Genomic DNA, 22,953 nt, shown 5'->3' with positions numbered 1-22,953 from the left:
GTAAATGTGTTTTTTGTTCGAAGAGAAATATAACTGCTTGGGCCATGTCTAAAAGTTGGCATAAGAAAGGGCAGAGCATTAGAACCCATGCCACTGTACATATGTCCTCATAAACACTTTACAGTCTAATATTTTCCAGTGACCCATATGAACCAGAATTACTGTTAAAAGACTTCCAGTACAGCTATGTATAAATAGTCAATTGAGAAGGTTAAACATTTTATAGACTGTTTAGAATAGTTATTTGTAAGCTATCCAGCGGACAAGGGGGAAAAAGCTATCCCATTGAGAGGCGCTACTGCTGACATTGACCAAGCATGGAGAACGCTACCCTGCAAAGAGGTAGAGGCAGTAAACAGGCGCAGCAGCTGTCCGGGACACAGTGATTTCGAGAGGGCTCAGACTTAGCACGGAGGGGAGTGGGTGTAGCACCGAGGCTGGCAGACTGTTTGTGTGAGGATAGGGTTACCTTAGCTGAAGCCTGCATCCATGGAAAAGGAGTTCAGGGGCTGAAGTTTCTGCATATGTGTGCCTAATGTGTTGATGCTCGATTGCACAATGTGTGTGTGTGTGTGTTTGGTGAAGAAGAGGACGTGAACCTTCGCTGCCGCTGTGTGCTCTGAGCAGGCTGCACAAGGTTATGATGAATGAATGTCCTGGATGGATCTGTGAAGAGCTTATGCAATTAAATATGGAGGACATCGAGCAGGTGTACTTACTAAATCCAACCTTTACTAAGCAGGACAACGGAGTATCACTCTTTCACACAAAGACATGCCTGAGCTGCCTTTAGCCTGCAGCCTTGATACAGCACAGTGACATGTGGCTGCTTTTCAATGACAAGAATACAAAATATACTGTATGCACTGTTATATTGCAGATTAGAGTAATAGTTTACTTATCACCTCAGTGTAATCCTGGACTCCACCCTCTCTTTCCATAGTCACATCAAATCCATCACCAAATCAGCCTTTTTTCATCTCAAAAACATCTCCAGACTCCAGCCATCACTCTCTGACTCTGTGGCAGAAACCCTCTTTCATGCTTTCATAACCTCCTGTTTGGACTATTGCAATGGAGTCCTGTCTGGGGCTCCCCAGCAAGACAGGCTCCAGTATGTCCAAAACTCTACCATCAGGGTCCTCACCCACACCAAGACCAGGCAGCACATCACCCCAACCTTCATCCACCTTCACTGGCTCCCAATTAAGTCCCGCATCACATATAAAATCCTCCTTCTTACCTACAAATCCCTCCATGCCCCTGACCCCACAGTACCTCTCCGACCTCCTCCAGCCATACACTCCACCCCGAAACCTGCGGTCCTCAGACGCTGGCCTGCTCTCCATTCCCCACAACAGACTCTGTACCTTCAGTACCGTCCCTCTGGAACACCCTCCCTGCAGATATCCGAAATGCTACATCCCTGGAGATTTTTTTAAAAACTCCTGAAACACCACCTGTTTACTACAGCTTACAACCTCCTTTAGCTTAGCAACAGTAATTCTGTAAAGTGTCCTTGGGTTTCATGAAAGGCGCTTTATAAATAAATAATAATAATAATTATAATAATAATAATAATAATTATTATTATTATTATACATTATAGTATAAAGTGAAGATACACCCGAAGTTATGCCAGGTTCAAGGCTTTACTTATTTGATTTTTACTTCCACCATTTTCCCACCAGGAAAACTGCTGTGTCAAATTTATTATATAAACACCTATAACTTGCATAAATAATTACTGTTCTTCAGTAATATCTATTTAATAGGTTTTAGACAGACACAAACCTACACAGCGCACTATTGCAGGCACTCATTCCTAACGTCCCAGCACGACTCTTTAATGAGCCTCCTGTAGTGGTATGTAGGAAAACAAATGAGACATGAAATGCCATCCTTTTGATAAATGACTCCATGGACTCCCAATTAATTTTTATTGCAAGTTAGCTGCAAGGCTTGACATTGACTTGAGGGCATAGTTTGCATAATGTATCGAGCAGTTCACAGTTTAAAGCAAATATTCTCTAGCACATTGTGAAAATCCTCACATTTTTATTATTTTCCTCAAATATACCCATCATACTATTATTAAATATGATTTTAAAATGTCTATAATGAAACATTGAATTCAACACTTCTTAACTCGTTTGTCTTCATCATTTGTTATTTTCTGTCTTTACAGTTATTAGGAAATGATGGAATTCAGAAGTGCACAACTTGAGTTGAGTTACAAGGGGCGACAAATCACTTGATGCAGATAGAGATAGATTTTTATGTCTTTGCTTTAAATCTATGTGGTGCCATCACAAACTGTCCTGTAAAGTCAATATTCTTCATGAACACAGCCCTACATACAGTGATGTGGAATATACTGCTGCTATTACAACTACTGCAACTGCACCTTGATTACAAGAGTAGTAGTATAGCATATGTGAACAATATAGTGTATGAAAGAAATATATAGAATGATTATGTAAAATATATAAAATGTATGTCAGTTACAGGATGGCTAAGAACATCTCTCTAATATAAAAGTTCATTTGCAGGAGCAAGACAGATGAGGTGGACACAATGACCTCACTGCTGCATCTGAAGACCACAAACAGCACTGGCCCCATAAGGCCAAGTCAAAGACAAGATTTTACCAGAACGCATTTCACAGGGGTCAATATTGCTAATTTTAGCACAGCAGCCAATGGCAGGAGTCGTGCTCCAGATACAGGAGGAGCTGGATCAGGTTACGTGGCGGAGACACGAACAGCGGACGTGAGGTAATAAAGCGGGGACGGAGGACTCTGCTAGGCCTGTCAGAGCGATCACTCTTACCATATGTATGTACAGAACCGAGCCCCTTTCCTCAGTCACCACACATTTGGCAATGATCGTTACAGTATTTCCCTGGGGGTGGGTGCCTCCTTGTAATAGGAACCCTAAAGGTCTGTACATGACCTCACACATCGTAGCTTTGGGAACAGTAGTAAATCCCCCATCTTCCCCCCCCTGACAGACAGTTATGATCTAAAGGCAGAACAGCACCATCCTTGGGCAAAGTGTTCGGTGTCTGAAACGAGAATCCACTCAAAGCACTCTCTACTTCCCTGGCAGTCTCACACACAGTTTTAAAACATTCTGGTTAAAACGGGTGTTATATGACTTTGTGGTTTTGTCTTTTGGTCAAATGCATCCAGAAATAAAACTATAGCAAGTTCAGGCTAGGTTTTTCTCTGCCCACTGTGTTATTATCCAACTCCAACTATTTTTAAAAACTCTGATAATGTAAGTTACTTATGTTACACAGTATCAGTTCCTTTCTGCTGGATCTCTGGTGCTCAGAATGTGCTGTTCCCTTCCTGTCAAGGCTGGCCTCCTGGTTAAGTAATGTGATTAATTAACCATGAGTTGACTGAGATGCGGTCCCGTCCTCAGAGCAGGGGTGAGTTTTCATTTTGGCACCTCAGAGCTGAAGCTGTATCCATTCATAGATAGAAGAAGCCCACAGAGGCCAAGAAGCACACGTATCATTCTGCATGTGAGAGCTTTTTTGGGGGGGCGCCTGAGGGAATGGTGCAAACCTCTGATAATATTGTACCACACCCTGGTGCCACATTCGTGAAGTGACTTAGCACAACTGCAGCGGTGAACAGAACTCCGAGTTGGAGAGATCAGACAGCTCTGTCAACTGGAATAACACACACACATACACACACACACACACACACACACACACACACACACACACACACACACACACACACACACACACACACACACACACACACACACACACACACACACACACACACAGGTTTGTGGCACTATCTTTGTGGGGACCCACCATTGACATAATGCATTCCCTAGCCCCTTACCCTAACCTTAACCATCACAACTAAATGCCTAACCTTAACCCTAACCTTAACCCTAACCATAACCTAATTCTAACCCTAATCCTACAACCAAGTCTTAACCCTCAAACAGCCCTTTAAACTTGTGGGGTCCAACATTTTGGCCCCACAAAGCTGTCGGGACCCCACAAGTATACTGGACTGCCGGTCTTTGGACCCCACGAATATAGTTAAACAAGCCCCCCCCCACACACACACACACACACATACATATGAACAAACTCCAGGCAGGCAGATAATGAAGATAAAGAGTGTATACGTTCATCTGTGCTAAGAATGGAGTCTAAAGCGTGTGAGTCGGTGGCAGGCTGTCGGTGTTAGCGCTGGTGTCAGGTGTTACAGACTCCCACGTGGATTTGATCTGCTGTGCAGTGTTCCTAACAGCTTCTTGTCAAAACGTAGATCCTCATAATCCAGACTGTTGACAGCAGTTGGCGTGAACTGAGTGAACCCAAAGAATGCCCTCCTATTCAGGTCCAGTGCAGCACCTTTGTCATTTGCTCTACTAGCCCCAGTTGCTACCTGCTGACAGGTAAAGACCTTGTACGTGCAAAATGTCAGTATGTCACTTTTGACATCCACAGGTCTTTGAAAAAGGTCAGAGAATTTTCAGAGTACATAACAATGATTTACTGTGAAATCCTTCTAAATGACCATCTTGTGATAGTCCTCACCTAAACCACATGGTATTTCCAGTAAGTGAGAATGCGTCTGATATGGACTGTTGTGTGCTACATGTGTGAGAAGGGAACTCCTGATTACTCTCATTACTCTAAATTAAAAACCAGATTACGTGAAAAGATAGTTCTTTAATTTCCTTTTAAAAATACCTGGTGTATATCTGGTGGAGACCTTGTATAAGTTCATGTTATAGCATTCAATTAAAGCTTAGATAATGGAAAATGAAACTGATATATGTGATGAAACTGATGCTATGACAACACAGTGAAAGCCCTCCTCGCAGTGAGAGAGATCACAGCCAGATGGCACTGAGTTTCCATGCAGCGCTGCCTGAAGTCGGTCCTCTGGTGGTTTAAACAGAAAGCACTGCTTCTCACACAGCTGATGAATGCAGTCCCAGCCTCTGTCACTGAAGAGGTAGTAGTATCACTACTCTGCTCACTTCAAAGACCTGTCTTTCTTTTCAGATTCTGTCACCACTGCCACCAGTGGAAGGATATAGACTTGAATGTCTTTTCCTTTGCGGACACAACACACATCCTCTTTCTGTGTCTTGGCAAGAATAACTACCAGAGAAGAAAGAAGAAACATTTCACTTAACAAACACATTTTATTCGCCCTTCAAACGACAAAGCAAGTGAATTTACAACGTGGGATGTTCCTTGCAAAGTGTTACAAAAATACAAAAAGTACATGAATGCTTAGAGCGGTTTAAGGTCTTTTAGAGCAAAACATTCCAGCTGCATTAACGAGCCGGATAAATAAGGGAATAAATATTCTTCTTGGTCAGTTAACAGTCGGGCATTGGGTCATGTTTGCATTCCCCCTGGTCTGCAGTGTTGATGTGAACATCGTCAATGTCATCTATGTAGTCATCCTGGACGCTGTGGTCAGCATGGTTACCGTGGTCACTGTGGTGATCTGAATCATGATTCAGCTGTGCATACTCCACTGACCCCTGCTGAGAAGTGACAAAACCATGAAATATGAGGTTTATGTGAAGAAACAATAGGGGCTGGATCACTAACTATAAAACTGATACCGTCTGAAAGATTACTGCATGACATTCAGGACTATATCGATCGGCATGGCAGACCGACTGCCTGTAATGTATGTATTTGTACATTGTATGTCAACTCATTCGTTTTAAGCAGAAATGAACAGAGTAGTGAGAATATGCAGATAAACAAGAACAGTTACAGTTTCAGATCTGTCTTGCACTGATATTTTAAGGTCAAAGCAAAATATATAGCTCATAGTGTTGGGTAAGACTTTATTTTACTTCCCCCCTCTCTCTCCCCTTTCATATCTCAGCTTTCCAGTCTAATAAAGGCAGAAATGCCCCCCAAAATAAAAAAATGACATAGGTTTACTTAGTCACAAACCAACCAAGTATTGGGCAGAAATTTGAAATTTTGACCTGATGAGAAAATGAACAGTTAAGGTATCACCAAAGTTTTCACAATTTATCCTGAGGTGGACATTAATGTGTGTGCCAAATTTAATGGCAAACCATAGTTTCAAAGAAAATTTCACTGGAAACACAAATGTCAATGGTGGCACTATAGAGAAAAAGTCAGAGGATGCCCAAAGTCAATGGGCTTCAACCTCTTGGGACCATTAATGTCTTTACAAAATTTAATGGTAATCCATTGAAAACTCGTTGAAATATTTCAATTTGGACCAACATGGTGGAACAATCAACATTGCCATCCCTAGAGAAATGCTGTTAGCATGGCTAAAACAAGACAGTTTTGAAAAAAGTTGTATTATTCTATTTTGCTTAGTAAGTTGAGTAAGCAAGTAAAAAAACACAAGTCAAAATGTATAATCATTTTTCTATCATAGGAATCATTCGTACATGTTGAACTGTATAGTATGTTTGCCTGTAGATTAATTTCTGTAGACACATTTCTGAATGTTCAGTTGACCTACTGACTGAGGTTTACTAAGGTTAATTAACTGGAATTAATAAACTGGAGTATAACAATTGAACACAATTAGTGCCAAATTGCATAGTTCTTTGTGGGACACCTACATAATTATTTGTAAATGATCACAAATTTTCAAAAGTAAAATGAAGCGAGTGTTTTACTTGGAATACGATACTTTCAGTTGCCTGTCTACAAACTCCACGGGGTTTCCGTTTATTGCACTGTGTCCGTCAGTGAGAGGTCTCTCTGAGCAAAGACATCACAGATTTATGAGTGTGTGTCTGCCTTTTTGTAGTGTGTGGATGCACTGTACGTGTGTGTGGGTGTGTTTCTACTTACACCATCAGCCTGCTCTGGAACACCTGCACAAACAAAGCCAAAGGACAAGTTCAGGAAACAAAAGGAAGGAGGGCTTGTATAGTCATCAGGAGCGCTCCCATGAACAGCGCCCACATCCCTGAAAACTGGGAGCTTATCGTGTTGCACACATTTACACTAATATGTATGTGCTAATACACAGTCTTTATCTACAAGCAAGTCTCTTCTTAGAGCACATAGAGCAAAAAGCATGCCTATTGTGTTTACTTGTACTTCTGTGCATCATTGATAGTATCACTACAGCTGACATTTAAAGCGTTAGGAGTTATTAGGAGCCTATGACTGAACAATGGACGAGTTTCCCCCATGAGTATGAAACAATGGAGCGTGCTGCTAACGGATGTACACACTGTTTGGCTCTGATTGTTAGAACAGGAAGCTCTCTTTGACGAAAGCAGGAAGTGGACACCTGGGGACTGGGCCTTCTGTTTTAATGGGACATTCTTTCAATAACAATACATATGTTTAAAGTTGGAGCTGATCCTGTTTCCTGGCGCTTTTTCTTTTTTAAAAGTCAGCAAGCAGCTTGATTTCTCTCACCACATCAACGTAAGCGGGACATGAATGAAGAGCAGGATGTTAGTCATACCTTGCTTGGAGTTCCGCACTTCGCTGTACACCGTGTCCGTGCCCTTTTTCACCAGTGCTGTCAACAACAAAATACACAAGTATTTCAGACAGTGTTTTTAAATTCAGAAAGATTATACTAATAATATTCAAATTCAGAGGCAGGCTCACCTCTGTTAGGATCTGCCTCTCTGGTCTGCACCTCAGTGTATTGAGTTTCTGGCGGATTTTCTGGAGCGGTCACACTATTTTGGTCCTCAGAATCTGCAGTATGATGAGTAGCAAGCTGTAGTTAAACTTCATAGCATTTTTATAAAATATTTAAATCAAAGAGTATATCGGGCAAATTAGGTAACATTTAAAGGATAACACTTTTGATAATCTATATTTGGGACATTCTAAAAAGCTTAACGTCATTTAATGTGCCTAAACAACGATCAGTGATTACCAAATTTCTCATGGCCTTATCTTGTCATGAACGCTTAATGTGAAAAAGCTTAACGTGATGGTGATGATTGATCGTTGTTTAGGTACATTAAACCACGTTAAGCTTTTTCCTTGCCATAGGCGCCAATGAAGAAGAAAACAACGTGAGATAACTTCTATATTCATTGGATTTCGGTTTAGTTTTTTTGACAGGCTTAAGTGTTCATCACAAGATATGGCCAAGAGAAATTTGGTGATGATTGATCGTCTTTTAGGTACATTAAACCACGTTAAGCTTTTTCATGTTAAGCGTTTTAGAATGTCCCTCTATATTTGTCTTTCTTGTCTGCTTGGCCAAAGTCAAATATACAGTAGCTTAAATGTCGTCCACTATTAAAAGCACACCAATGAGCCACACTGCTGAACTGAGTGACATGCTCCTTTGAGTTAATCCCACATACATTGTCCTGCAGCTGTAAATACTCACTAGTGCACCAAATGTGTATTAATCCACAGCCGAAAAATAGTCCCCAACAAATACATTATCTATTCCCCTTTGAGTACCTTTTGCTAAAAACTACAGTGACAAGCTGCTACATGAAATCACTTTTTACTTTTTAAATGGAACAATGTACTATTTTTTTTAATTTTTAATTTACATCTTCAGTAGCAACCAGCAGGTTCAGGGCTGAGAATCACAGATAGACAAAGAATGCCAGAAATTGTTGAAGGACAGACTAACACATTGTTAGATTTGCTCTTTTCATGGGATTCATTAAAAAACAGTAAAAACTGTCGACACACTCACCAGAGCCTGATGCATGTTCACTCCAAACACTCTTTCCTATCATGCCTGGAGTGACTACACAGAGACAAAAGCAGCAACAATGGTGGTTGTTGAAACAGTATATACCAACACTCTCATGCTAAAACAGTAAACAAAGAAAACATTTTTAAAATGAATTTCGTATTTTGCTCTTAAGTACAGTTTGCGGCTCAGTATTTGTGTGAGCATGAAAGACTTTACCATTGGCAGCCTGATTGACCTCGGCCTGGGTGAGGCTTAGCCGCTCCACTTTGGTGCTGGCTGACTTCCTACGAAGAGGTGGACACAAACACAATCAGCTTTTTAAAACAGGAAACTGCATTACTAACTACTCTTGTTAATCACATTCTTCACCTCCAAAACACTGATGGTAGATACGAATATGAGCAATGTTACTTACACTGACAGCTCGCCAGTTCTTTTCCTCTTATATAAAAGGAGACGTCTTTTAAAGGCCAAAATGAGGCTCATTGCCAGTATGAGCAGGATGAAGAAGACAATAATACCGATAAGACCTTTCTTCCAGCCAGCCATCTTCACTGCAGAATACATTTGAATGAAATATATGGATGGGTATGAATCATATTATAATTAGATTTAAAAACACAGAATTTCTGCTTAGTGTAGTGTCTTTCACTTCTGGGTAAACATGTATTATACTTTCATTTCCTGATCATGCAAGTGTTCACACCTGCGCTCCTCATAGATATGAGAGTGGTGGCTGGATGCCATGTGAATGAATGCAAATACCAGCACTTACTTTACATTTTCTAAATATGTATTATTTTATTAATAACTTTATGTAATAATTGCCACAGTGTCTATACTTCAAACTCATTGGCTCAATTATTTAAAGTTGGTCTGTTAGTGTGTCTTAGAAATGCTGAGTCAAAAAACAATCTGTGTACCCTTATGGTGTAGCACTTTTACTTATTTCCAACAGCACAAAACCCATTATATTTCATGTTTACAAAAAAGCTGAGGAAATTTTCAAACTCAAATCAAAAGATATTTTTAGACTTTATCACACAGATGGTCTCAAAAGACATCCTAACTCTCTAAAACCCTAATTGGCCCTCACAAAGATCGACGCACAAGAATCGCACCCATGACCATCATCTACTGAAGATAAAAACACACCTCCGATCATGAAAGTGAGGCTCTGTTTGGTTTCGTTGGCCTGGTTGGTGCTCAGACAGTAGTAGCCCCCTCGGTGCTCTCTTCTGACATTGCTGATGTTGTAGGATCCTTCCAGTTTCATGGAGGTCTGGGTGGCGAGAGCGCCCTCCGTCTCAGTGTGGTACCAGGTGAAGGTGATGGGAAGAGTGCCTCTCTGAACAGAGCAGACGAGAGTCAGGTCCTTCCCCTCGGAGACGTCCCCCATGCCGTGGAGCATGGTCAACACTGGTTTTGACACGGGCTCTGCATGGAGTAAAACACATGTTAGACCTGCAGTTCACCATGTTAACATCAATTTGTTTGAATGAGTCGTCATCCAACGCACCTATGATGGTTGAGAGTAGCAGCCCTGATCCTGTCATGGGAGGCTTGTTTTCACTGTTTTTTGCGTGGCACAGAAAGTTATTTGAGTCTGAAAACCTGTAGATGGCTGAGCAGTTAAAAATGGCTTGTTCCCCCTGCTTGCTTACCACCCTGCTCTCAGTCGGCATGTGAGGGTTGAACAGGGTATAGGTGATGGGCAGAGTGCCATTGTCACTGTGACAGAGCAGCTGGAAGCTCTTTCCCAACAACAGTGTTCCCCCCACCACACTCAACATGGGTTTTGAAACAGGAACTGGGGATAAGATGATTAGCCAGTTAGTCAGTGCGACAGAAAAATAAACAAGACAGACACGGATAAACGAGAGTCGACAGCCATGCTAGAAACTCTGTGAGGCTGTATTTAGATGTGCTAATGTCAGCATGCTTAATTTTGTGCATTTGATGACTCACCTTTTGCCTTAACAACAACTGTTTGGCTTTCTTTTACAACTTTGTGTGTAGCAGCCAGGGCTTTACAGGTGTAGTTGCCATTTTTAGAGGGGTGTGCCGTAGTGTTGTATGTCTCTTCACTGTTGAGTTTGATGTTATCTTTGTAGATGGAGAACTGTATGCTTTCATTGCTGATCTTCTCAGGAACATAAATTAAGACAGAGCAGGTCAGTTCGAAGCGGTCTCCCATAAATATGTCTATGGGATTCACAGTCAGCTGTGGCTTTGAAAACAGCTCTGTGGAAGCGGGACAGCAAAAATCAAGCATTATACAAGGCTTTCAACTGATGATGAGGGGGTACTTAATGTAATTTTAGACATTTTGTAACAAAGAGTTCTCCAGTGCTTGCCTTTGACTTTGATTGTTTGATAGGTTTCTTTCTGCACATTGCCCCACTCTGCCTTGCACACAAGCTCCCCAGAGTCGCCTTCCTGTGCAGTGAATCGATGAATGAGGCCGACTGTGGCTTGCTTGAGGATCCTCCTGTTCCTCGTCAGGAATACTTCAATGTTCTTCGGTGGTCTCACCACTTTACAGACCACTTCTATTATATCACCCTCAAAGACTTCGGGGGAGGGCAGCACATTCATGACCGGTGAAATGTAGAGTCCTGCAAGACACAATTCAGAAGAGTCAATCACACAAGCCCCTTTAAGCGATCTGATATTTTCTTGGAGCCATGACAGCTCTTTAACTAATCACCTTTGACTATGACTGTAATCTCGTTGCTGCGGTTGGAGCGTCTGGCCCCAGAAACCAAATTAACCTCATAGTCACAGTACAGGTAGTGGTCTGCAATCCTCCTCAGGACCAGTGTGGTCTCTAACGAGTTCCCACTGGGCGCTGGCTGCTTTATCTTCTCAAAGTCTCCATTCCTAAGTCTCTGGTAAAACCGGAAGATGAGGGATCCTTTCTCCTCCAGAGCACTGCAGGTGGCTGTGAATTCCTCACTCTCATAGAGTTCAGTCTTATTCAAATACAGAGTTGGGGTCTGCAGGCCTGAGGAGAGGAAAAACAATAGGACAGTGGGAAGTAAAGCCATTACTCTACATACTGATGTTGTTTGTTCAGATATAATACTACATATTATATGATCTGCCTGGATATATAGTGTGTGAAGAACTTTCTCAAATTACAACAAACATTGAGGATTTAAAGTGCCATACCCATGGATTTTGTGTGTTTTAGCCTATTAACTAAAAAAGGTTGTATATTTATATTCCTGATAATATTTTACCAAAGTTTGCTTTAAGTCAAAATACTTTTTTTCTTATGCAATAAAATAAAAGAAAGAAAATACAAAACTCACTTCTTTTTTTTTTTTACAGCATCCACAATATGTTTATGTTTAGAAGTATTTTAAGAATTGTGCAATTTTTCATGGAATAACATTTACAAAAACAATAACGCAGCCAGAATATTCAATATGATTGATATTTAACTCAAGAAAAGTTGTAGGTGTCTGAAAATGCTTACAGTATTTATACTGCAGAAGGCAGGAAATCAGTCTACAACTCATGCTGTGTAAACTGGCTGGCAGTAATGTGAATGATTTATCAATTGGAAAAGAAACACTGGTTTTGTCTAGAGATGGCCCGATACCATTTTTTTCTTCCCGATACCAATTCCGATACCTGAACTTGCGTACCGGCCGATACTGAGTACCGATCCGATGCAAGTGTGTCATATATTTTATTATGTTTTAACAATTGTATACTACTATCCCTGTATGGATGTGATATTATTTCTATCTTTGTTGTCTGTCTGGCTCAGGTTTAACTCTCAAACAATGAATACCGTAGAACTTTCTTTTATTATCCAGATCAGTCAGTTATAACGGAAAAAGAACATAAATAAACTACTTTAACGTAGATTTTCTTTAGGGCTTTATTGCATGGTATCAGATCGGTGCATAAACTCCAGTACTTCCCGACACCAATACCAGCGTTTTAGGCAGTATCGGAGCCGATACCGATACTGGTATCGGAACATCTCTAGTTTTGTCCAACTACTTTGTGTTGATTTTTTCCCCAAAAATGTGCTGATATATGGAAGAATTTCAGGTATATTATCAAATTGTTCATGTCGTACCGCCCTTGTCAGACAAAAGCAGCAATAACAACAAAACAATCTAACCAATTGTAAACAAATCAACATTGGTTTTTAAAATCTATTGTACCAATACATAGCTCTACCTGTGACGTAGAGTTTTTGGCTGGAGCTTGCTTTGCTCTTGTCCTTGACTGTGACACGACACTCATAACTCCCAGAGTCAGCTGCCCTGGCCGGGTTAAGTTCGTATACGACTGTGTCTTCTTCAGTGGAAGAGGAGTGGACTGGAATGTCGTCCAGTGTGAGCTGGAAGGTATGATTCAGGTGAGGGATGTTGTCATGACTGACTTTGACTTGGCATCGTAGGGTCACCGGTGTCCCGCTCTGAACTGTGCTGCTGGGTCGGATTATAAGGCCAACGCTATCGATAGTGTATGCTGGAGGTCCAGATGTCACACACACACACACACACACACACACACACACACACACACACACACACACACACACACACACACACACACACACACACACACACACACACACATTAGAAAAAAATAATTAGAACCGCATGTCTTGTTTGTGTAAAACCAACATCAGTGACTGAGCCAGTTATACAATACAACAGTCCGGGTGTATTATTCTTTCCACAATAAAGGTGAAGTCTTAAGGAAGTGAAGGAAGGTGCTCCCTGGCCTCCAGTCTCCTGCACAGTAACTGTGCTGAAGGAAGGACGAAGCTTCAACAAACAGCATCTGACCCTCTTTGCCCCCCGACCCCCCCGGGAGAGCTGAGTTGATTTATCCCAGCTTCTGCTCTCCCTCAGCCACAACAGCATGGTGTAACCTGCCTCAACAGCCACGAAACAATCACTTAAGTCCAAATCCTCAAAGCACTGCTGTTAGTTTGGGCTCAGTGATGTGGAGGGACTGAGGCAGTAAATGACTAACTCAGCCACTGTAGAAATATGTAGAGAAAGTTCATTTAAAGCTCTGGAAAAAAAGCTGGAGAGTTGAATTCAAATTATTTTGTCAAACTATACATGCAATTTTAAAGTAGTTCAACATTATTGGAAATACACTTATCCTCTTTCTTTCCGAGAGTTAGATGAGAAGATTGATACCACCCTCATGCACTGTACGCTAATTTCTCAATAATGTCTAAATATGAAGCTACATCCAGCAGCTGGTTAGCTTAGCTTAGCACAAAGAAGCACTGGAAACAGAGGGAAACAGGTAGTCTGGTTCTGTCCAAAAAGATAACAAAATCTCCCTACTTGCACCTCTAAAGCTCACCAACTAACACGTCAGCTCTCTTTTGTTTAATCTGTGTAAAAACAATGTATAAAACTGATATTATTATAAACAATTTTACTGGCTTTTATGTACAAGAATATTTCTTTCAGCTGGTTACTGACAACAAGAGTTCAGGTTTATTTGTGAGCTTTAGAGGTGGATTTTGTTACCTTGACCTTAGCTAGATGTTTCCCCCTTTTTTCCAGTCTTCACGCTAAGCTAAGCTAAGCTAAGCTAAGCTAAGCTAACCGCCTGCTGGCTGTAGTCTTATATTGAGTGTGGTACATGAGAGTGGTATAAATCTAACTCTCGGCAAGAAGTGTGTTTTTCCCAATTTGTTGAATTATTCCTTTAAGATGCTGACTGCCTTTTTATAGCTACCTAACTACGAGCTCCAGATAAACACTGACACGAGACGAAAACAAAAAGAAATCAGCATTTTAATTCAAATACATGTTGTCTGAAAGCTATTCAAAATTTGGGAGGTTCATTCAAACTCATGCTGATTTGAAAGATTACCCAGCTTCCCCTGAGAGGATTAAAAATAGCTTCAATGAACCTCACTTAAGACTTGAAAATATCAAGGAGGCCAGGAGTGCATGATACAATGCCCATTTCATGCAAAAAATAACTGTGAGAGGTAAAAATATCTTTCTTGCCTAATACAGCAAGGAGTAGATAACCCAAAACTGTCTCAACGCTGGAGAAACTACAACCCTCTGGACCAATTATTAAACAAGAATCAAATATACGGTATAATGCACTACTTACATGACTGTCCTCTGGCACACTGCCCTGTGTTTGGAGAAAAGCAGAGGAAAAGAAAGAAAAGAACAGAAGTGAGGATCAGATTAGGTTTAACTGAAGGAACATCCTTTATCCTTGAAGGAGCACAACGGTGGGTCCTTACAGTAGTGTAGGAGGCAGGTGAGAAGCAGCAGCGGCAGGTTGGGGGGTCTGGAGTCCATCTTGAGTGATGGTGGTTCACTGCTGTTAGGTGAAAATACAGCTGCAGAGGGCCGGCGAGACAGAGGCCAGAAGGGCAGTTAGAAGGACGGGGAGGGCTGTAAGAAGGGAGAGGTGGAGCGTGTGGAGGACAAACTTGTGGTGTGTCCGGCAGGAGTGGTGGTGATGGTGGTGAGGGGGTGTTCCTTGTCTTATCATACACACTCCTTGTGCTGCTTGACAGACCAGGAAATGAATGTTACTTCCTCAGGAATCTAGCATTTACTGTGTTTTTATTTGAGTGTGAGAAACTCAACAATAATGCAAAATAGCCATAGCAGGGACCTGGTAAGGGAGTTTCTTATAATATTTCATAGTTTATTACATAATTCAACAGTTTATTATGGACGACAAACCATTTTGAGATATGCTATAACTCCATTTGGTCATATAAGAGACTGTTGTTCTCCAGAGAGACTACAACATTTGTGTAGAAGTGTGTTGTTTGTATGATGTTCATTGTGTCTATATTTTGATTGTCCTCCTTTGTTTTTATAACATAATATAACTTTGTACAGCACTTTGTTCAGCCTAGGTTGGTTTTAAATGTGCTCTATAAATAAATTGACTTGACTACAAAACAACAAACACATCAGGAATTATGCAAGAACCTAACGGCCGCACTCCACTTTGCTCAGCCCACAATCTCACCTCTTAAATAGTTAATGTCATACACTGTTTCTTTGCTGTATTGAAGCAATACCTACTGACTCGTGATCCAATCTCAAATGAAATATATCAAAACAGTCAGTGTTTACACCCAATCCCTTCTCCTCCAGTGCTCTTGTTAAAACTGTGAGATGAAACTATGATGGAGCTACTGAATCATTTATATGATACAAACTAAGATCTTAGAACTGCATAGCGTGTGGAGATGATTTATATATGACCAACTGTTTGGGCAACTTGGGGAGAAACACACAACATAAGGGAATTTTAGATTAATTATGGCTACAATTTGAGATATCAATCCTGCACTTTATCTACTATCCAGTGAGAAAATTAGACTTAAGAAGGTGTAGATTAATCTCATGACAAATATTGTAGTTGTCATGGATGTCTTCTTAAGACATCAAATTAAGTCTTGTGCTTTGGGATTCCTCTAGGAAACAGTCCCTCCACTTAACACAGTATATGTTAAACACTATCAAAGGCAACATTTGGAATGTCAGTACTGAGACTGAAATGGGAATTTCAACTTTTGTTGTCACTCTGTCACAAATACACATACTTTAATACTGAGAATGTGGTTGTGACTTCCAGATGTGAGTATGCAATGCTGTGCAGCATCTTGCAATCCTTAACTGTGACCACTAAGAGCTGCTGAAGACTAACAGAAAAAAGGGTCTGCTCTGCAGATTTATCTGCATAATGCTCCCAGTCACTTTCATTTGTGCCACATTTTACGAACAACAAATGTTTTCAGGCTGTGCAGCGGTGCATTTTATCTTCTACAGAGCTGCTGCTGAAGAGGTGACCTTGATGGGAGACCACCATGTTATTCCAACACAAACCGCCCTATCTTACACTGCAAACCATGGATGGTGCCAGTCAGTATTAGAGTCTGCTCAGGCTGTTTCCTAATGCTTGGGTTGGTTAGCAGCACACAAGAAATTGCACAGACTGGCTAAGCATGCTGCTGATGAAAGTGTTACTAAGCATTTCTTAGAAAGATAAGTGTTGATGGTGGCATTTGAAAATAGGCCCATCAGAGTCCATGCTACTTTCTAATAAGCATTTCAGAAACTAAGAGCACATACAGTTGGAAGCATTGCACACACAGATGACTGTGTATTTCAGGGTAGATGTTCGTTCCAAGTAAGCTAACATGCCAGCTTCCCATCCTCATCCAACTACTATGTATTTTTGCGTCCTCTCACAGCTGATCATCAGATCTAGGTCTGCATTAGTATACATAATATAACATTACATTGCTAAATGCAATCACGCAGGAACATATACCCAACTACACGGCCCACTTTGAAAGTTGTGTGTTGTCGGTATTGGGATGTAGACCATGTTGACACCAAGGTCTCTATCCTACACTAGTGTGTCAGTGGTCTTCCAACAGTGTCAGACATGGCTGTGATAGTTTTTAGAGTGATTCTACAAATAGCCCATTGCAGGAAATAGCCTGACCTTTGCAGCTTCTCATAACTGAGCTCACTGCTGTAGACAGCTCTGCTTAAGCCATAATCTGCTAACCTCCTCATTTCCACTGAATTAGCATTGGTTAGAGATCCGTAGAGAGGGTTAGAGTTTAATTGTACGTCAGCCGGATACACACTCAGGGGTGGAACAGCGTTTTGAGGCTGGTTTGGCTTTGTTAGGGCTGGACAGGGGTAATGATAACTTGACATTATGACCTGCGATTATTTTTGTCTTCTTGACATATCCGCTTGGTTTCTCCTCCTTCAAAATGCAGCTCACCTCTGAAACGGACTAATCCTGCTGGATGATATTACCTGCATGCGTTTACTGTATTTTCGTGACTGTAAAGAGTGTGTCGCATTGAATGGAGTGATTGATGGTGGCCGTGGTAGTACCACTGACACCATCAGTTCTCAGTGGGTCCAGGGCAGCGGCGTGATTGATGTATTTGCCCTGGGTTCCATCCTGCCAGCACTTCTCTCAGGCTGCCAAACAGATTCTGTCTCTGCTGCACACTGTAACATGGATCCCGGCATGTTGAGATTCAACCACCGCAATGATGCATATCAACACAAACAATATTGCCTGTGCCAGAAAGGATGCCAGAGACAACATGCGAAACAGCTTCCTGAATCAAGGAAGGGTTGCTGTGTGCGTAAACTGAACAGAATGTCTAAAGAGATCAGTCCACAACTAATTTAGACTCATGCTTTATTTAGGCCTAAGGGAAATGTTGATGTATAATAAAAAAACTCCATTGAAAGACATGGACAGGAAATGTGTTTCTGTTCTGAGGCAAAACATCTTCAGGGCCTAATAACAAGCAATCAGCCCAGGCTTTGTAGAAAATGTAGCCTGTACAGGTTTTAGAGGAAACATTTTGGAACAAATAGTTTAATACGCCAAACCAAAAGAAAGGAATTGCCCGTGGGACTGTAGCACAAATCACTGTTTAAACATTAATTTATTTGATAACGCAATGGTTAAGATGTGGTTAGGTTTAGGGAAGCATCAAGGTTTGGGCGATGAGTACTTCCTTCAGCTTTGTTCAAATAAGGTAAAGTCTGCACAACAGTTCAATGCTCCGAAGTAATTTAAATGAGCTTGCAGACCACTAATTATGAAACAGTTTCTGCCTCAATTGTTGGCTCCACATTATCTTTTTCATGTAACTGTAACTATTTAAGTTTTAACACTGGTTGTCTGTAGTGCAGCAGGGAGGCTAGTGTTGTCATCTTAACAACCCCTATTGTAAACTCAATTTATTCATGTCATTTTCTAAAAATATGTAAATTTGAATTGCATTTGAGAGTCACACCCGCTTGAGTCTGTTGGTTACACAACTACTTGCATCATTTGTAAATTGGAATAATGAGATCATTACTATTTTTTGCCCTATCGGGACAATATTTATACGTAAATGTCTGAATAATATTCCGATGTGTATTTCACATTACATGACCTCTGATCATGTGATATGATGACAAGAGATAAGGGTCATGGGTCACCATAGTGACCAAGTGAAGGAGTTCCAATACCTTGGCGTCTTGTTCGCGAGTGAGGGGAAAATGAAATGGGAGATTGGTCGGAGAATCGGCGCAGCGGGGGCGGTATTACGTTCATTTTATCGCACCATTGTGACAAAAAGAGAGAGCTGAGCCAGAAGGCAAAGCTCTTGATCTACCGGTCAATTTTCGCTCCTACCCTCACCTATGGTCATGAAGGCTGGGTCATGACCGAAAGAACGAGATCCAGGGTACAAGCGGCCAAAATGGGTTTCCTCAAGAGGGTGGCTGGCGTCTCCCTTAGAGATAGGGTGAGAAGCTCAGTCATCCGTGAGGAGCGTCGAGAAGCCGCTGTCTTTGCTCGAAAGGAGCCAGTTGAGGTGGTTCGGGCATCTGGTAAGGATGCCCCCTGGGGGCCTCCCTAGGAAGGTGTTCCAGGCGCGTCCAGCTGGGAGGAGGCCTCGGGGAAGACCCAGGACTAGGTGGAGGGATTATGTCTCCACCCTGGCCTGGGAACGCCTCGGGATCCCCCAGTTGGAGCTGGTTAATGTGGCTCAGAAAAGGGAAGTTTGGGGTCCCTTGCTGGAGCTGCTGACCCTGCGACCTGAATGAAGATGGATGGACACTTTTTTGTCCTGCACCAGCCATGGATGTGCACAACATTGTCTTTTTTTTAACCAGTTACTTCCTTCAGCTTTGCCATTATGGTGACAATAATAAATGCATGGTCAAAGGTCCCATGACATGGTGCTCTTTGGATGCTTTTATATGGACCTTAGTGGTCCCCTAATACTGTATCTGAAGTCTCTTTTATATAGGCCTTAGTGGTCCCCTAATACTGTATCTGAAGTCTCTTTCCCGAAATTCAGCCTTGGTGCAGAATTACAGCCACTAGAGCCAGTCCCACAATGAGCTTTCCTTAGTATGTGCCATTTCTGTGTCTGTAGCTATTGAGGAGGAGAGAGGGGGGCCAAGGTGGAGGGTGGGGGTGTGGCCTTGACCAACTGCCACTTTGCTCAATTGAAAGCCATGATGTCTCTCTCTCATGGGTGGGCCAAATTCTCTGGGCGGGCAAAGCAGAGAAAGGGGAGGTCACCTTCCTCCTTATGACCTCATAAGGAGAAGATTCCAGATCGGCCCATCTGAGCTTTCATTTTCTCAAAGGCAGAGCAGGATACCCAGGGCTCGGTTTACACCTATCGCCATTTCTAGCCACTGAGGGACCATAGGCAGGCTGGAGGAACTCATATTAATGTTAAAAATCCTCATAAAGTGACATTTTCATGCCATGGAACCTTTAAGGTTATGTTATTTGCTCCCACCACAATAACTATGACCGTTAGAGGGCTTTCTCACTTGGATATAAACAGAGTATGTTGTTTTGGGGCAATGGCTGAAATGCCTGTGGCGTTCCTCTTTGGAGAACAGTCTCGTAAAAACTCTTATGTGATATTGAGATTTATTTTTCTATAACTTTGGCGTTTCCAGTTTGTTTAATGTGCAAATGTGAACGGCACTATATTCTATGTAAGACTTTAACTTTTAGAGTGTTTACTTTGTGCAGATATATCTGACTGACTGAATGTTTACTTTAAGAAGCCACTCTCCATCGTCACCCCCCCCGGCATGGTGTGATTTGACAGCCAGTTGCATCCCCAGAGTGCTTCTCCTCCTGCCATCAAGGCTGGGTGACCCAAGACTGGAAACACTGTGGATGAAGGAAAACATGGAGACATGGAGTATCTGCCTCTGGCACAACAGCCTGCAGGAAGCAGGGCGCGTGTTGAAACGAGGCCCACGCAACCTCAACTCCATCTTTCTCTTACCAAATGTCTGTTCAAGTGTCATCACAGCTCTGTTTCACTTATTTAGCTGGGGGATTTAAAGTTCTTCTTTTCATCATCACCCCCTCTCTTTTTTTCCCAAATCTTCTCCTTTCACTTCTTTTTTTTCTTAAACAGGTCTAATGACTGACTTTCTCTCACTCTCCGTCTCTCTCTGTCCTCCTCGCTTCCCCCGCCACCTCATATCTGCTAAATCAATAATAAATGATCTGAGAGGCTTGGCTGTGACAAGCTCTCTGCTTTCATTCTCTCAGGGTTACTGGGGAGAATCAGACAATGCTCCAGGTCCTGGTACAGATGCAGGTTTACAGAAGTACAATGAAGCAGAGGGGACACAAAGGAGCGCCATGCTCATTGTTTCGTACTGCAGGGCCCTGTTTATTGTATGTGGACAAATGAGTTATCCAGATTAGATATTTTGACAATTTGACACGTCTGGATTTTTTTTTTTTTTTCGAAACTGGCTTAATTTATAGCTGGAGCTGTTGTCAGAGCAACAAGTTCTTAAGGCCAAACTTGCAAATGGGTATGCTTATTGACAGTTAGCTGGATCACGACTCAGAAGGTTTACTTTGAACGACACACATGAAGTTATTTTGCAAATACAAATGGCGCGCTTTGTTAGATTTATAATAAAATAGTGTTGATATAACAATGATTTTAGATGAGAACATGCAGGGGACTGTAAACTCACCATGATCTGCAATGATCACAAATATATTTTCATAATGAAAACTTACCTATACTTATACATGATGATACATGAGTTTGTAACCAAAAAAAGCACAACACCAAATTTAGCTTGACAAACTCTAAGCAAAAAGACATAAACTCAATTAAAATATTAAGCCTGTTAAAAAGACCAACAGAGCCAGAAGATATGAAGCTCAGCGCATATTCTCAGGAAGACTTGTAATTACTGCACTCACCACTATCTCTCCCTAAATCTATTCAGCTGTTGAGACACGTTCACTCTTCAGTAAACCAATCAGAATTGGTCACGAAATTCATGATCCAATCACAGCATGACATCCTTCTTTAAATGTCTTCTCTCCTTGCTATCAGCTGTCTTTTCAGGCAAACGTGCAACCCTCCTCCTCCCCTTCCACCTCCGGGCGTCGTCAACCAACGCAACCTGAGTCCCTTTCTGGCAGACAGGTCTTTCGTGGAGGGGGGGGAGGATATATCTGTTTCTCTACCCCTTTAAATATTTTTAATGATGGAGTCTAATCCCCAAAGACTCTTTACATTTCACATTATGCTTTTCTACAATAAAAATTTGCATATCTGCAACGAAGTCTCTCCTGATTGAAATGGTATTTCATTTGACATTAAAATAGGAATTTGTCATTTGACTGCTAAACTCACTTTGCTAAACGTTATTTATGCAATTAAAGCTGCGTTTAAGAGATATTAATACGGTTTAATTGTCATAACAGGCTTATTATTATCATTAAAAAGAGGCTTTTTTGACCATGGGGAGAACCTCAGCCGGCATGCACCACCATCACTCGCTGACTGTTTAACAGTGAAAGTGTGGAAAACAATTGCAAATATTGTGGAGCACACCGTACAACAAAATGACACCAGCAACAAGGCAGGAGCACACATAAAATGAAAATTTGACGGTTCTCAACACACATGCCGTTTAAAAACCTACCTAATACCTCACGTAACAATCACATGATCAGCACCCACGCCAATCATACGAATGCTGGTCATGATTTGAACTCTTCACTCATATTGCCTTTATTTCAAAATAAGAGCGCACTGTTACCCAAGATAACTTCAGGAATTACAAATCAATCCTCAAACTGCTTTCAAAGAACCAAATTAGCTGGATTTAGTCTATATCCACGACGTTTCAGTTCCGGGATTGTTCCGTTGCCTCCGCTGGCTGTCACTCTTTTGGGCCAGATCTCCGTTACCTTCTGCTTTCTTTGTGTTGGAATTTTAAACTCCGATCGATGAGGACTAATGGTTAACTGTTCCTCAGATCTCTGCAGGGTAAATCCAGACAGCTAGCTAGACTATCTGTCCAATCTGAGTTTTCTGTTGCACGACTAAAACAACTTTTTAACGTTCCACCAAAACAAGTTCCTTCACGAGGCTATTTTGCAGCGGCACCGTGCCTCTGTCCAGGTGCTTAGCGCCACCCATGACGATTGTGATTGGTTTAAAGAAATGCCAATAAACCAGAGCACGTTTTTCTTCCATCCCGGAATGCTGTGGGGACTAGCCAGAACCTCCTCCGCAACGCTGTGGAGGAAGGTCTGGCAATGTGAGACTAAACTGGATGAGAATAAACAGGATTAGTTTAACCTTATATCTGTTTGTTAGCATGAATTAGGCTATGTTTGAAGAACAGGGCCCTGATCATCTACGGTG

The 22,953-nt window shown here is 41.6% G+C and overlaps 1 protein-coding gene across 2 annotated transcripts; it reads right to left on the bottom strand.

Annotated features, from left to right (window-relative positions):
- Window positions 1–5,179: 5,179 nt before the first annotated feature.
- On the bottom strand, window positions 5,180–15,168 carry pecam1 (platelet/endothelial cell adhesion molecule 1). 2 transcript variants are annotated; one of them, XM_039825862.1, is made up of 15 exons: window positions 14,971–15,168; window positions 14,832–14,855; window positions 12,909–13,202; window positions 11,416–11,712; window positions 11,063–11,323; window positions 10,674–10,949; window positions 10,225–10,515; window positions 9,861–10,142; window positions 9,121–9,259; window positions 8,922–8,989; window positions 8,703–8,756; window positions 7,640–7,732; window positions 7,491–7,547; window positions 6,863–6,885; window positions 5,180–5,547 (listed from the first exon to the last, which is right to left on the bottom strand). In XM_039825862.1, exons 1-15 carry the CDS (start codon window positions 15,026–15,028, stop codon window positions 5,380–5,382), a joined length of 2,385 nt encoding a protein of 794 aa, XP_039681796.1. In that variant the 5' UTR covers window positions 15,029–15,168; the 3' UTR covers window positions 5,180–5,379. The 2 variants fall into 2 exon arrangements, with proteins under 2 accessions (XP_039681796.1, XP_039681795.1); XM_039825861.1 differs by having other exon boundaries at window positions 5,180–5,550; window positions 14,971–15,167.
- Window positions 15,169–22,953: the final 7,785 nt, after the last annotated feature.

Source organism: Perca fluviatilis, chromosome 15, assembly GCF_010015445.1.
Source record: "Perca fluviatilis chromosome 15, GENO_Pfluv_1.0, whole genome shotgun sequence".
Classification (NCBI taxonomy): Eukaryota; Metazoa; Chordata; class Actinopteri; order Perciformes; family Percidae; genus Perca; species Perca fluviatilis.
Note: the sequence above shows the minus strand (reverse complement) of the source record. Positions and strands in the feature narration are given on the sequence as shown.

Coding starts and splice junctions, on each gene's coding strand:
- pecam1 (XM_039825861.1), bottom strand. CDS start 15,028: ATGGACTCCAGACCCCCCAACCTGCCGCTGCTGCTTCTCACCTGCCTC. Junction 8,757..8,921: donor GGTCAATCAGGCTGCCAATG/GTAAAGTCTTTC, acceptor GTCTCTGTGTAG/TCACTCCAGGCATGATAGGA. Junction 7,733..8,702: donor TGAACATGCATCAGGCTCTG/GTGAGTGTGTCG, acceptor ATCATACTGCAG/ATTCTGAGGACCAAAATAGT.